Source organism: Mobula birostris, chromosome 25 (assembly GCF_030028105.1).
Source record: "Mobula birostris isolate sMobBir1 chromosome 25, sMobBir1.hap1, whole genome shotgun sequence".
In the NCBI taxonomy this organism is placed as follows: Eukaryota; Metazoa; Chordata; class Chondrichthyes; order Myliobatiformes; family Myliobatidae; genus Mobula; species Mobula birostris.
In genome coordinates this window covers 53,475,732-53,492,356 of record NC_092394.1, presented here as the reverse complement: position 1 = coordinate 53,492,356, position 16,625 = coordinate 53,475,732, and the positions used below count along the sequence as shown (strand labels likewise).

General features: G+C 45.1%; 1 protein-coding gene across 1 annotated transcript in view; it reads right to left on the bottom strand.

Moving 5' to 3' along the window:
- LOC140187455 (aurora kinase C-like) overlaps positions 1-16,625 on the bottom strand; it is a 32,305-nt gene that overhangs the window by 14,700 nt on the left and 980 nt on the right. Inside the window, exons 3-4 of the mRNA XM_072242769.1 lie at positions 13,664-13,724; positions 12,773-12,961 (exon numbers count right to left, since the gene is read on the bottom strand). Coding sequence (XP_072098870.1) covers positions 12,773-12,961; positions 13,664-13,724 — 250 coding nt within the window. The remainder of the gene's footprint in view (positions 1-12,772; positions 12,962-13,663; positions 13,725-16,625) is intronic.

The following is a 16,625-nucleotide window of genomic DNA, read 5'->3' as shown; positions in this document are numbered from 1 at the left end:
TTTCCTTCTCCCTGGGCCTCCTGTCCCATGATTCTCTCGTATCCCTTTTGCCTATCACCTGTCCAGCTCTTGGCTCCATCCCTCCCCCTCCTGTCTTCTCCTATCATTTTGGATCTCCCCCTCCCACTTTCAAATCTCTTACTAACTCTTCCTTCAGTTAGTCCTGACGAAGGGTCTCAGCCCGAAACGTTGACTGCACCTCTTCCTAGAGATGCTGCCTGGCCTGCTGCATTCACCCGCAATTTTTATGCGTGTTCCCTAAAGATGTCCTGGGTACTTTGTAGGCTAGTACCCAAGATGGAGCTGACTAGATTTTCAACCCTCTGCAGATTCTTTCGGTCCTGTACAGTAGCCCCTCCATACCAGACAGTGATGCAGCCTATCAGAATGCTCTCCACGGTACAACTATAGAAGTTTTTAAGTGTACTTGTTGACATGCCAAATCTCTTCAACTCCAAATGAAGTATAGCCGCTGTCTTTATAACTCCTTTATAACTACATCGATATGTCGGGCTCAGGTTAGATCCTCTGAGATCTTGACACGCAGGAACTTGAAGCTGCTCACTCTCTCCACTTCTGATCCCTCTATGAGGATTGGTAGGTGTTCCTTTGTGGACTTCAGGAAGGGTAAGACAATCAGCTCTTTCGTCCTACTGACATTGCGTGCCAGGTTGTTGCTGCGGCACCACTACACTAGTTGGCATATCTCACTCCTGTATGTCCTCTCGTCACCACCTGAGATTCTACCAACAATGGCTATATCGTCAGTAAATCTATAGATGGTATTTGAGCTATGCCTAGCCACACAGTCATGGGTATATAGAGAGTAGAGCAGTGTGCTAAGCACACACCCTTCAGGCAAGCACAGTGTTGATCATTTGCAAGGAGATGTTAGCACCAATCCACACAGATTGTGGTCTTCCGGTTAGGAAGTTGAGGATCCAATTGCAGAGGGAGGTACAGAGGCCCAGGTTCTGCAACTTCTCAGTCAGGATTGTGGGAATGATGGTGTGAAATGCTGGGATATAGTCAATGAACAGCATCCTGACATCGGTGCTTGTGTTGTCCAGATGATCTAAAGCCGTGTGGAGAGCCACTGAGACTGCATCTGCTGTTGACCTATTGTGGCGATGGGCAAATTGCAGTGGGTCCAGGTCCTTGCTGAGGCAGGAGACCAGTCTAGTTATGACAAACCTCTCAAAGCATTTCAATACTGTCAATGCGAGTGCTACAGGGTGATAGTCATTAAGGCAGCCCACATTATTCTCAGGCACTGGCATAAGTTTTGCCTTTTTGAAGCAAGTGGGAACTTCCACCGTAGCAGTGAGAGGTTGAAAATGTCCTTGAATACTCCTGCTAGATGGTTGGCACAGGTTTTCAGAGCCTTACCAGGTACTCCATCAGGACCTTCCGCCTTGCGAGGGTTCACTCTCTTTAAAGCCAGTCTAACATCAGCCTCTGAGACAGAGATCACATGGTCATCATATGCAGCAGGGATCTTCACAGCTGTAGTTATATTCTCCCTTTCAAAGCGGGCATAGAAGGCGTTGATTTCATCTGGTAGTGACGCATCGCTGCCAGTCATGCTTTTGGGTTTCGCTTTGTAGTAAGTAATGTCTTGCAAGCCCTGCCAGAGTTGTTGAGCATCCGATGTCACCTCCAACCTCGTTTGAAATTGTCTCTTCGCCCTTGAAATAGCCCTCCACAAATCAGACCTGGTTTTCTGGTACCGGCCTGGGTCGCCAGACTTGAATGCCACAGATCTAGCTTTCAGCAGACGACGTATCTCCTGGTTTGGGAATGTACAGTAAGTCTCTGTGGGCACGCACTCATCCACACAGGTTTTAATGAAGTCAGTAACAACTGCAGCATACTCATCCAGATTCGAAGATGAATCCCTGAATACAGTCCAGTCCACCGATACAAAGCAGTCCTGTAGGCGCTCCTGTGCTTCCCTTGTCCAGACCTTCTTGGTTTTCACTGCTGATGCTGCAGTCTTCAGTCTCTGCCCGTACTCAGGGAGTAGGATTACAGCTGGGTGATCAGACTTCCTGAAGTGAGGGCGTGGAATAGCACAGTAGGCATTCTTGACGGTGGTGTAGCAATGGTCCAGTGTGCTGTTTCCTCTGGTATTGCAAGTCATCTGTAGATGGTAGTTGCTTAGTGAATTTTTTCCAGACTGGCCTGGTTAAAATCTCCCAAAACGATGAAGGCGTTAGTGTGTGCTGTTTCATCTACATTGATCCCATTGCTCAGATCAACTAAAGTCTGCTTAACGTTGGCCTGAGGTGTAATGTAAACTGTTAACCCAAATGACCCCAGAGAACTCCCATAGTAGGTAAAAAGGATGGCACTTTGCTGCTAGATATTCCAGGTCCGGTGAGCAGAATTGGGACAGCGCTGATATATTTGTGCACCAAGAAGAGTTGATCATGAGGCATACTCCTCCACCTCTGCTTTGACAGACTCTATAGATCTATCCTGACAGTGCATAGTAAACCTGTTGATCTGGATCACTGCATCTGGTATGGAAGGGGTTACAGGATTTTGTGAAACGAAGGACACACGCGGTCCCAATCACCCTCTGATGCATCACGCTAGATCTGAGATCATCGATTTTATTCACCAGAGACCGCACGTTTGCCAGCAAGATAGTCGATACCGGGAGTTTAAAACCCTGCTTCCTTAAACGCACTTGTAATCCTGATCTACGCCTGCGCTTCCTCCGAGCTGTCCTCCGTGGGCACTTTCGATCACAATTGGTGCTGTTTCCGTCAGTTTTAAGCAGCAATAGCTCGTTTAAACGCATTAAGACATCTTTGTTGACTGTACTGGCCTTGGAAGCAGTTGCGCTTTTTAGCTGTAACAGGCTGAAATGGAAATACTTAATCGTATCCATTGAGAGTACTGTTGCTACTCGAGTTGTGCCTAGGCGCCCCAGAAGTACATCAATGGATATGATTAAATATTCTCGTTTCAGCATGATACAGCTGAAAAGCACAACTGCTTCCAAGTGCTCAGATCAGTCAACAAAGATGACTTAATGCATTTAAACAAACTTTCTCTGCTTAAAACTGATGGAAACAACACTGATTGTGGACGGAAGCGTCCACATAGAATTCCACAGAAGAAGCGTGGCTGCAGATCGGGGATACAAGTGCATTCAAGGAAACGGAGTTTTAAACTCCCAATACAGACTACCTTGCTAGCAAACATGCAGTCTCTGGTGAATAAAATCAATGATCTCGGAGCTAGGGTGCTGAATCAGAGTGATTGGGACCGTGTGTGTCCCTTGTTTCATGGAATCCTGGTTAACCCCTTCTGTACCGGATGCAGCAATTCAGATCGATGGGTTTACTATACACTGTCAGGATAGATCTATAGAGTCTCTCAAAAACACAGCTGGAGGAGTATGCCTCGCGATCAACTCTTCTTGGTGCACAAATATATCAGTGCTGTCCCAATTCTGCTCATCAGACCTGGAATATCCAGCAGTAAAGTGCTGCCCTTTTTACCTACTGTGGAAGTTCTCCGGGTCATTTTGGTAGTGGTATACATTCCACCCCAAGCCAATGTCAGGCTTTACATGATCTGAGCAATGGGATCAACATGCATGAAACAGCACACCCTAACGCCTTCACCATCGTTTTGGGAGATTTTAACCAGGCCAGTCTGAAAAAAAATACAACTCTAAGCAATTAACATCAACAGATGACTTGAAATACCAGAGGAAACAACACACCGGACCATTGCTACACCATCATCAAGAATGCCTACCGTGCTATTCCACACCCTCACTTCGGGAAGTCTAATCACCTGGCTGTAACTTACTCCCCAAGTATAGGCAGAGACTGAAGACTGCAGCGAAGACAAAGAAGATATGAACAAGGAAAGCACAGGAGTGCTGACAGGACTGCTCTGAATTGGTGGACTGGACTGTATTCAGGGATTCATCTTCGAACCTGGGCGAGTCTGCTGCAGTTGTTACCAACATCATTAAACCTTGTGTGGATGAGTGTGCCTACAAAGACTTACTGTACTTTCCCAGAGAGAAAGCCATTGATGAATCAGGAGGTACGTTGTCTGCTGAAGGCTAGATCTGTAGCATTCGACCTAGGCCTGTACCAGAAAACCAGGTGTGATTTGTGGAGGGCTATTTCAAGGGCAAAGAGACAATTTTGAATGAGGTTGGAGGCGACATCGGATGCACGGCAACTCTGGCAGAGTTTGCAAGACATTACTTCCTACAAAGCGAAACCCAAAAGCGTGACTGGCAGCGATGCGTCACTACCAGATGAAATCAACGCCTTCTATGCACGATTTGAAAGAGAGAACACAACTACAGCTGTGAAGATCCCTGCTGCACCTGATGACCCCGTGATCTATCTCAGAGGCCGATGTTAGGCTGTCTTTAAGGAGAGTGAACCCTCGCAAGGTGGAAGGTCCCGATGGAGTACCTGGTAAGGCTCTGAAAACTTGTGTCAACGAACTAGCGGGAGCATTTAAGGACATTTTCAACCTCTCACTGCTACGGGCGGAAGTTCCCACTTGCTTCAAAAAGGCAACAATTATACCAGTGCCTAAGAATAATGTGAGCTGCCTTAATGACTATTGCCTGGTAGCACTCACATCGGCAGTGTTGAAATGCTTTGAAAGGTTGGTTGTGACTAGACTGAACTCCTGCCTCAGTAAGGACCTGGACTCATTGCAATTTGTCTATCGCCACAACAGGTCAATGGCAGATGCAATCTCAACAGCTCTCTACATGGCTTTAGACCACCTGAACAACACAAACACCTACGTCAGGATGCTGTTCATAGACTATAGCTCAGCATTTAATGCCATCATTCCCACATTCCTGATTGAGAAGTTGCAGAGCCTGGGCCCCTGTACTTCCCTCTGTAACTGGATCCTCGGCTTCCTAACAGGAAGACCACAATCTGTGCGGATAGTTGCTAACATCTCCTCCTCGCAAACAATCAACACTGGTGCACCTCAGAGGTGTGTGCTTAGCCCACTGCTCTACTCTCTCTCTATACCCATGACTGTGTGGCTAGGCATAGCTCAAATACCATCTATAGATTTGCTGATGATACAACCGTTGTTGGTAGAATCTCAGGTGGTGATGAGAGGGCATACAGGAGTGAGATATGCCAACTAGTGGAGTGGTGCTGCAACAACCTGGCACTCAACATCAGTAAGACAAAAGAGCTGATTGTGGACTTCAGGAAGTGTAAGACGAAGGAACACATACCAATCCTCAGAGGGACCAGAAGTGGAGAAAGTGAGCAGTTTCAAGATAGAGGATCTAACTTGGTCCCAATATATCAATGCAGTTATAAAGAAGGCAAGACAGCAACTATACTTCATTAGGAGTTTGAAGAGATTTGGCATGTCAACAAATACACTGAAAAAATTCTATAGATGTGCCATGGAAAGCATTCTGACAGGCTGCATTACTGTCTGGTATGGAGGCGCTACTGAACAGGACTGAAAGAAGCTGCCGATGGTTGTAGATCTAGTCAGCTCCATCTTGGGCACTAGCCTACAAAGTACCCAGGACATCTTCAAGGAGCAGTGTCTCAGAAAGGCAGCGTCCATTATTAAGAACCCCCAGCACACAGGGCTTGTACTTTTCTCACTGTTACCATCAGGTAGGAGGTACAGAAGCCTGAAGGCACACACTCAGCAATTCAGGAACAGCTTCTTCCCCTCTGCCATCTGATTCCTAAATGAATATTGAACTCTCGGACACTACCTCAACATATTATTTCTATAGGATATTTAATCTATTCAATATATGTATACTGTCATTGATTTACTTATTATTTATCCTTCTACATTATTTATTGCATTGAACTGTTGCTGCTAAGTTAACACATTTCACGACAAATGCTAGTGATAACAAACCTGATTCTGACTTTTTTTTGGTTGTCTTATGTTGATTTTTTAAAAGCTTTCTAATCCTCTAACCTCTCATTAATTTTTGCTCTATTATATGCCCTCTCTTTGGCTTTTAGGTTGGCTTTGATTTCTCTTGTTAGCCAAGGTTATGTCATCTTTTCTTTGGAATACTTCTTCCTCTTTGGGATGTATATGGTGTGTGCCTTCCAAATTGCTTTGAGAAACTCCAGCCATCGCTGCTCTGCTGTCATTCCTGCCAGTCATCTTTTCCAATCAATTCTAGCCAACTCCTCTCTCATGCCTCTGTAATTCCCTTGACTTCACTGCAATACTGATACATCTGTCTTTAGCTTCTTCAAATTTCAGGGTGAATTTGATCATATTAACATCACTTGTTCATAAGAGGTGTTCTACCTTAAGCTCTCATCTCAATTCTGGTTCATTGCACAACACCGAATCCAGAATAGCTGATCCCATACTGGTCACTCTAGAAAACCCCCCTCCTGGAACCAGCACCAACCTGATTTTCCCAATCTACCTGCGTATTGAAATCTCCCATCATTGCCCTTTTAGCATGCATTTTCTATCTCCCGTAGTAATTTGTAGGCCACATCCTTACCACTGTTTGTGTGTCTGTATACAACTCCCATCAGGGTCTTTTCAGCCTTGCAGTTCCTTAGCTCTATCCAAAATGATTCAACATAGGGAGCTAGGGCTTTACTCTTTGGAGAGGAGGAGGATGAGAGGAAACATGATAGAGGTGTGCAAGATATTAAGAGGAATAGATAGAGTGGACAGCCAGCGCTCTTCCCCAGGGCACCACTGCTCAATACAAGAGGACATGGCTTTAAGGTAAGGGGGGGGGGGAGGGGAGTTCAAGGGGGATATTAGAGGAAGGTTTTTTTACTCAGAGAGTGGTTGGTGTGTGGAATGCACTGCCTGAGTCAGTGCTGGGGGCAGATACACTAGTGAAGTTTAAGAGACTATTAGACAGGTATATGGAGGAATCTAAAGTGGGGGGGTTATATAGGAGGCAGGGTTTGAGGGTCGGCACAACATTGTGGGCCGAAGGGCCTGTAATGTGCTGTACGATTCTATGTTAACATCTTCTGAATCTATGTCACCTCTTTCTAACGATTTTGATTTCATTTTTAAACACCCCACTGCCTTCCTGCCTGTCCTTTCGATATAATGTGTATGCTTGGACTTTAAGCTCCCAGCTTTATTCTTTCAGCCACGATTCAGAGATGCCTACAACATCATACCTCCCAATCTGCAACTCTGCTGCAAGTTCATCTACCTTATTCCGTATACTGCGTGCATTCGAATACAACACCTTCGGTCCGGTATTCACCCTTTTCGATTTTGTCTGCCTTTTACGGTGCAATTCATCCTGTTGACTGCAATTTTGCCCTATCAACAGCCTCTCCTCGCTACATATTATCTCTGTTTGTGAACCAGCTACCTCTTCAGCACTATTATCCGCTTTTCCTACAACACTTCTTGCACTGAAATTTATGCAGCTCAGGACACCAGTCGCATCATGCTCAACCTTTTGATTCCTAACTTTGTCTGAAGTCTTACGGACGTCTGCCTCCACAAGCTCTAGCACTCTGGTTCCCATCCCCCTGCAGTTCAGGTGCAAACCTTCAGTACAGGTCCCACTTTCCCTAAAAGAGCACCCAATGATCCAAATATCTTATGCTGTCCCTCCTACACCAACTCCTGAGCTACATATTAATCTGGCCTCGCTAGCATGTTTCATGGGTAGCAGTCCTGAGATCAAAACCCTGGAGGTCCTGTCCTCTAACTTAGCACCTGAACTCCCTCTGCAGAACCTCATCACTTGTTCTACCTGCATTATTGGTATCTACATGGACCATGACTTCTGGCTGTTCACCCTCCCACTTAAGAATGTGATTACTCAATTCCAGATATCCCAGACCTTGGCACCTGGTAGGCAATATACCATCCAGGAATCTTGTTTTCCCCCTCTCAACCTCCTATCTGTTCCCCTAACAAACAAATCCCCTATCATCACAGCTCGCCTCTTCTTTACCTTTTCCTTCTGAGTCACAGAGGTAGACTCAGTGCCAGAGACCCTATGACTTTCATGTTGTCATTCTCCTCCTCTCCCCCCTCCCCAACTAATAGTATCCAAAGTGATATATAGGATCTGTTGTTGAGGGAGGATGCCCACAGGGGTACTCTGCACTGGCTCCTTAACCCCTTTCCCTTTACCAGTTTCCGGTGACCTGCATCTTGGGTGTACCTACATCTCTATACGTCTTATCCCCTCCTGAATGATCTGGAGTTCATCCAGTTCCAGCTCCAACTCCTTAATGCAGGTTGTTAGAAGCTGCAGCTGGATACACTTCTTGTAGGTGAAGTCGTCAGGGACAGTGGAGGTCTCCCCGCCTTCTCACACCCCACATGAGGATCAATCCACTATTAAGAAAACAATAAGGAGAGAAAAGATGAAATATGAAGGTAAGCTAGCTAATAATAAGAGAATACCATAAGTTTTTTATATACGAGTAAAATAGGGGCAAGAGTGGACATTGGATCACTGGAAAATGACCCTGGAGAGATAGGAACAGTTAACAAAGAAACGGCGAACAAACTGAACGAGTATTTTGCATCTGTGGAAGACATCAGCCACATGCTAGGAACTCAGAATTGGGAGTGGGGGTGGGGCGGGGTGGGGGCTGAAGTATGTGTGGTCATTACTAAAAAGGCACTTGGGAAGCCAAGGTCTGAAAGTAGACCCAAGGTCTAAGCCACCTGCAGCAGATGGACTACACCCCAGTGTTCTGAAAAAGGTATCTAAAGACAGATTAGTAGGAATCTTTCAAGAATAACTAGATTCTGGAAAGGTTTTGAAGAAATGGAAAATTGCAAATGTCATTACTTCCTAAATAGGGAGAGGCAAAAGACAGGAAATTACAGGCAAGTTAACCTGACTTCAGTGGCTGGTAAGATGTTAAAAGTTAATTAAGGACGAGGCTTTGGGGTACTCAGAGAAACGATAAAATAGACTGAAGTCAGCATGGTTTCTTTAAGGGCAAATCTTGACAGAAAAATCTGCTGGAATTCTTTGGGGAAATAAGAAGCAGGATAGAAGAGAGTCAGTGGAGGTTGCTTACTTGATTTTCAGAAGGCCTTTGGCAAGGTGCCGTACATGAGACTGCCAAAACAAGATAAGAGCCAATGATATTACAGGAAAAATATAAGCTTGGATTGTTTGTCCGACGAGCGGCAGAAAGCAAAGAGTGGGAGTAAAAGGAGCCTTTTCTGGTTGGCAGTCAGTGACTAATGCTGTGCCACAGGTGTCAGTGTTGGGTCTGCTACTTTCACATTATATACCTTGGTGATCTGGTTAATGGAGTGATGGTTTTGTGGATGTCACAGATAGGTAGTGTTGAGGAAGCATGGAATCCGCAGAAGGACTTGGACAGGTTAGGAGAATGGCCAAAATTGCAGATGTTATAGAGCAACGGTCCCCAACCAAAGCATGTGCTACTGGGCCGTGAGGAAACGACACCAGTCAGCTGCACCTTTCCTCATTCCCTGTCACGCACCGTTAAACTTGAACATAGGGTTGCCAACTGTCCCATATTTGCCAGGACATCCTGTATATTGGGCTAAATTGGTTTGTCCTGTATTTCCCCCGCTAAGGTAGAGTGTTCCTATGAAACCTTTCGTGCCAAAATGGCGTAAAGCAAAGAAGCAATTACCATTAATTTATATGGGAAAAATTTTGAGTGTTGCCAGACCCAAAAAAAACCTAACAAATCATACCAAATAACACGAAGCCGAAAATAAATAACTAACATATAGTAAAAGCAGGAATGATATGATAAATACACAGCCTATATAAAGTAGAAATAATGTATGTACAGCGTAGACGGAAAGATGAAGGCAAAACTGATTTGTGGGGAAAAAAAATCGGCACGTATGCGCATGCATACACAGGTGCCCGCGCAAGGCTTCATGGTCATGGTAGTCTTCCCTGGGGTAAAGTGTCCCGGGATTTGACTGCAACTTTTGTCCCTTATTTGGGAGTGAGAAAGTTGGCAACCCTAACTGTGAAAGACATGTTGAGGTGAGTTTAACCCTACTTGAACACGCCCCCCGGTCGGCCGGTCCGCAAGAATATTGTCAATATTAAACCGGTCCCCTGTGCAAAAAAGGTTGGGGACCCCTGTTATAGAGCATAGGAAGGTGTATAGTCATGTACGGAATAAAGGTCTAGACTATCTTCTAAGAAAAGGGAGCAAATTCAGAAATCGTAGGTATAAAGGGACTTGGGAGTCCTACTGCAGGATTCCCCAAGTTGAGTCAGTAATAAGGTAGGCAAATGCAACATTAGCATTCATTTTGCCAGGATTAGAATATAAAAGCAAGGCATTAAACCACACTTGGAGTATTATAAACAGCTTTGGGCCCTATAATCAAAGGATGGATGTGCAGGCATTGAAGGAGTCCATACATGGCCTCCTCTACTGCCATGATGAGGCTAAACTCAGGTTGGAGGAGCAACACCTCATATACCATCTAGGTAGTCTCCAGCCCCTTGGTATGAACATAGAATTCTCCAACTTCCGGTAATTCCCTCCCCCTCCCTTCCTCTATCCCTATTTCACTCTACCCCCTCCCCCAGCTCCCTCATGGTCCCACCTCCTTCTTCTACCACCCATTGTTTTCAGGGCTATGACATCAATGCTTCCCCTGCCCCACCCCTTTGTCTTTCAAATGACTGGTCTTTCAACTGAAGCTACAAGCATTCTTCAAATCCTTCCCCATCTTTCATTCTTCAGTCCTGACGGAAGGTTCCGGCCCAAAATGTCGATTCATCGTTTCTGACTGATGCTGCCTGACCTGCTGAGTTCATCCAGCGTACTGAAGGGGTCCAGGGGAGATGTATAAGAATGATTCCTGGAATGAAAGGGTTGATCATTTGATGGCTCTTGGCCTGCACATGCTGCAATTTGGAAGAATGTGGAGGAGCTAGTCTCATTGAAACCTACCGAATATTGAAAGGCTTGGATAGAGTGGACATAGAGATGTTTTTAATGGTTGGGGAGTCTAGGAGCAGAGGGCACGAAGGACATCACTTTTGGAACAGAGACGGAAAAATTTCTTTAGCCAGAGGGTGGTGATGGCTGGAGAATGATGGGTTATTGATTAGTCAGGGTGTCAAAGGTTATGGGAGATGGCAGGGGAATGGGGTTGAGGGGGGAAATAAGTCAGCCATAATCAGGTGGTATAATAGACTCTAAATTCCTACCGCAAAGCATTTTTTCCAATCTTATAGTGCTCTTTCAAATGTAATAAAAGAAAGAAGGCCAGCCTTAAAAATGATCAAAATATCAAACTATTTCTAGTAATCTAATTTAGAGTCATACAACATGGTAACAGTCCCTTTGGCCCAACTCATCCATGCCAACCAAGATGCCCAATGCAAGCTGCCCATGCCAACCAGTCCCTTTGGCCCAACTTGTCCATGCCAACCAAGATGCCCAATGCAAGCTGCCCATGCCAATTAGTCCCTTTGGCCCAACTCATCCATGCCAACCAAGATGCCTAATACAAGCTGCTCATGCCAACCAGTCCTTTTGGCCCAACTCATCCATGCCAACCAAGATGCCCAATGCAAGCTGCCCATGCCAACCAGTCCCTTTGGCCCAACTTGTCCATGCCAACCAGGATGCCCAATGCAAGCTGCCCATGCCAACCAGTCCCTTTGGCCCAACTCGTCCATGCCAACCAAGATGCCCAATGCAAGCTGCCAATGCCAACCAGTCCCTTTGGCCCAACTTGTCCATGCCAACCAAGATGGCCAATGCAAGCTGCCCATGCCAATTAGTCCCTTTGGCCCAACTCGTCCATGCCAACCAAGATGCCTAATGCAAGCTGCCCATGCCAATTAGTCCCTTTGGCCCAACTCGTCCATGCCAACCAAGATGCCTAATGCAAGCTGCCCATGCCAACCAGTCCCTTTGGCCCAACTCATCCATGCCAACCAAGATGCCCAATGCAAGCTGCCCATGCCAACCAGTCCCTTTGGCCCAACTCGTCCATGCCAACCAAGATGCCCAATGCAAGCTGCCCATGCCAATTAGTCCCTTTGGCCCAACTCGTCCATGCCAACCAAGATGCCCAATGCAAGCTAGTCACATTTACCAGCATTTGGCCCACAATAGCCAATCCATGTACCTGATCAACTGTCTTTTAAATAAGTTATTCTATCCGCCACAGCCTTAGGCAGTTCATTCTTCATACAGCAGGTGTTAAAAAAATAAGTCGTCCCTCAAGTTCCACTTAAAATTCTTTCCTTCTCACCTAAAACTGTGCCCCAGTTCTAGGACAAAGACAGTGTTTTCATTATGTCTATGTCCCTCATGATTTTATATACCTTTATACATCATCTCTTAGTCTCCTGTGCTCCAAGGAATAAAATCCTAGCTTGTTCACCCTCTCCTGTAAGTCAGTACCTCAAACTCTGGCAGTGTCCTTATAAATCTTTTCCTATAGCAGGATGACCAAAACTGAACATAATACTTCAAGTACAGCCTCACTTGTGTCTTGTGCAACCACATAATGACCTTCCAACTTCCATACTCAATACCCTAACTTGCCAAAAATTTTCTTTATTAATCTAACTGCAGCTCCACCTTCAGGGAAGCATGTACTTGTTCACCTATTCTACAACACTCCACCTACAATTCCTTGCCAGTATTTTGTACTGCTGCAATTGAAAAATGTGAATACTTGGGCTCTGCTGATAGCTGTAACAAGACATCTCAAATTCATGAACAATGCCTACAGCCAAGAGGGTAAAAGGATAAACAAAGGCAAAACTTACTTGAGGTGAGACTGAATTTCAATTTCTCTTCGGAGTTGATGCTCAACGTTGTCATTCTCAAGCTGGGACTTGAAGAGCACTTTCAGTGCCAGAATAAATTTCGATTCCCGTTCACGAGCCAAGTAGACATTCCCAAATTTGCCTTTTCCAAGAGGGCGTCCAATGTCGAAGTTGTCAATACACCAATTTCTAATATTAAAACATTCCTTGTAAATCCAAAACTCAGTTACTCTGACTCAGGATATAACAAAGGTCAAAAAATAGAGATGGAAAGCAATTACTTTATGTTCGCCACCTGATTGCTAATCTCAGTGTATATTGGGAATGCTGCCCTCACTTAAGTATACAAGCAGTTTGATACAAGTGCAACATTGGAGCAGTCCTGATATGGCAGTAAATTCTACCATACTCTTATGTTATAGCTGAAACCAGTGACACTTCTGATCAAGTACAACTACACGATGCAAGTATGGATACACTTTAAAAGTAACTGCCTTTTGATGCAAAAGGCAGTGTTCAGCAGTGAAGTCCAAATATACATGAAAATTTTAAATTGAAGGAATACTAGGCAGAAAACCTGGAAGTGAAGAAAACAGAGTACCTCCCAGTTTCTATTAAAATATTTCTGTGGATCAGTTATGGAGGCGTTAAATAACATCCTCACCAACCTGGAATTGTAGTGCAGCTTGACTATACTTGGGATGGGAAGTGAGAGTTTGCAGCAATGGACAGCAGGCTCTCCCGTGATTTCATTACCAAGGCAGACACTGTGCAAAGTATGACCGGTATATTGAAGCAAACAGGAAATGCATTCCATCTCAATTGTGTGTAGAAGTGCAGATCCAGAAAAGAAATCTCAACTCAACACATCGGGGAAAGTGAAGTACTTACTTAACCAGCTGCTCCTGGTTTTCATGTGCAGTAGCAACTCTTTGAACTCCAGGCCCCAAAGCTATAGAAAAAAAAATGAAACCACAGGCATCAGCCTATTTTCTACTTTGTGTTCTATAAAACTAAAGAGGATGGTAGCAGTAATAGGGAACTCTATAGTTAGGGGGGACAGATGAGTGATTCTGTGGATGTGATAAAGAAACACAGGTGGTAGTTTGCCTCTCCCAGGTGCTAGGGCCCTTGATGTTTCTGAACGCGTCCACAATATCCTGAAAAGGGAGGGTGAGAAGCCAGAAGTCGTGGTACATATTGGTACCAACAAGATAGCTAGAAAAATGAAGATGATCCTGGACACAGAATACAGGGAGTTAGGAAGTAAGCTGAAAGCAAGGGTAGTAACCTTGGGATTGCTGACTATGTCACGTTGACAGTGAGGATAGGAATAGACTGAGGTGGTAGATAAATGTGTGGCTGGAGAGTTGGAGCAGGGGGCAGGGATTCAGATTTCTAGATAATTGGAACCTCTTCTGGGGTAGATGTGACCTGTACAAATATCCTTGCGGACTGGTTTGCTAGAGCTGTTGGGAGTGGAATAAATTAATATGGCAGGTGGATGGGAACCAGTATGACCGAGCTGAGGATGAGCCAGCAGGTTTACAAGTAGATGAGGTGTAGCATAATGTAAGGAAGGACAAGCCAATGACTGGGTCAAATGCAGACAGAGCAAAGAGTTAAATTGTATCATCGAGGAGCAGATAGGGAGACAGATTCCGGAAAGGTATAACAGGGTTACTGTGGTGGAAGATTTTTATTTCCCAAATATCAACTGGCATGTCCCTGGAGCGAGGGGTTTAGATGGGGTGGAGTTTGTTAGGTGTGTTCAGGAAGGTTTCCTGACACAATATGTAGATAAGCCTACAAGAGGAGAGGCTGTACTTGATCTGGTATTGGAAATGAACCTGGTCAGGTGTCAGGTCTCTCAGTGGCAGAGCATTTTGGAGATAGTGATCACAATTCTATCTCCTTTACCACAGCATTGGAGATAGGAACAGACAAGTCAGGAAAGCGTTTAATTGGAGTAAAAGGGAAATATGAGGCTATCAGGCAGGAACTTGGAAGCATAAATTGGAAACAGATGTTCTCAGGGAAATGTACAGAAGAAATGTGGCAAATGTTCAGGGGATATTTGCGTGGAGTTCTGCATAGGTACGTTCCAATGAGGCAGGGAAAGGATGGTAGGGTACAGGAACTGTGGTGTACAAAGACCGTTGTAAATCTAGTCAAGAAGAAGAGCTTATGGAAGGTTCAAAAAACTAGGTAGCGATAGAGATCTAGAAGATTATAAGGCTAGCAGGAAGGAGCTTAAGAATGAAATTAGGAGGGCCATGAAAAGGCCTTGGCAAACAGGATTCAGGAAAAGCCCAAGGCATTCTACAAGTATGTGAAGAGCAGGAGAATAAGACATTTTAGAATAGGACCAATCAAGTGTGACAGTGGACAAGTGTGTATGGAACTAGAGGAGATAGCAGAGGTACTTTGCTTCAGTATTCACTACGGAAAAGGATCTTGGCAATGGTAGGGATGACTTACAGTGGACTGAAAAGCTTGAGAATGTAGATATTAAGGAAGAGGATGTGCTGGAGCTTTTGGAAAGCATCAAGTTGGATAAGTCACCGGGACCAGACAAGATGTACCCCGGGCTACTGTGGGAGGCAATGGAGGAGATTGCTGAGCCTCTAGCAATTATCTTTGTATATCAATGAGGACAGGAGAGATTCCAGAGGATTGGAGGTTTGCCAATGTTGTTCCCTTATTCAAGAAAGGGAATAGAAATAGCCCAGGAAATTATAGACCAGTGAGTCTTACTCCAGTGGTTGGTAAGCTGATGGAGAAGATCCTGAGGGGAAGGATTTATAAACAATTGGAGAGGCATAATATGATTAGGAATAGTCAACGTGGCTTTGTGAAAGGCAGGTCATGCCTTACGAGCCTGATTTTTTTTATTTTGAGGATGGGACTAAACATCAATGAAGGAAGAGCAGTAGATGTAGTGTATATGGATTACAGCAAGGCAGTTGATAAGGTACCCCATGCAAGGCTTATTGAGAAAGTAAGGAGGCATGGGATCCAAGGGGACATTGCTTTGTGGGTTCAGAACTGGCTTGTCCACAGAAGGCAAAGAGAGGTTGTAGTTGGGTCATATTCTGCATGGAGGTCGGTGACCAGTGGTGTGCCTCAGGGACCTCTACTCTTCGTGATTTTTATGACTGACCTGGATGAGGAACTGGAAGGATGGGTTAGTAAATTTGCTGATGACACAAAGGTTGGTGTTGTGGATAGTGTGGAGGGCTGTCAGAGGTTACAGCGGGACATTGATAGGATGCAAAACTGGGCTGAGAAGTGGCAGATGGAGTTTAACCCAGGTAAGTGTGAGGTGGTTCATTTTGGTAGGTCAAATATGATGGCAGAATATAGTACTAATGGTAAGACTCTTGGCAGTGTGGAGGATCAGAGGGATCTTGGGGTCTGAGTCTATAGGACACTCAAAGCTGCTGTGCAGGTTGACTCTGTGGTTAAGAAGGCATACGGTGCATTGGCCTTCATCAATCGTGGGACTGAGCTTAGGAGCCGAGAGGTAACGTTGCAGCTATAGAGGACCTGGTCAGACCCCACCTGAGTACTGTACTCAATTCTGGTCGCCTTACGACAGGAAGGATGTGGAAACCATAGAAAGGGTGCAGAGGAGATTTACAAGGATGTTGCCTGGATTGGGGAGCGTGCCTTATGAGAATAGGTTGAGTGAACTTGGCCTTTTCTCCTTGGAGCGAAGGAGGATGAGAGGTAACCTAATAGAGGTATAAAAGATGATGAAAGGCATTGATATGTGGATAGTCAGAGGCTTTTTCCCAGGGCTGAACTGGCTAGCACGAGAGGGCACAGGTTTAAAGTGCTTGGAAGTAGG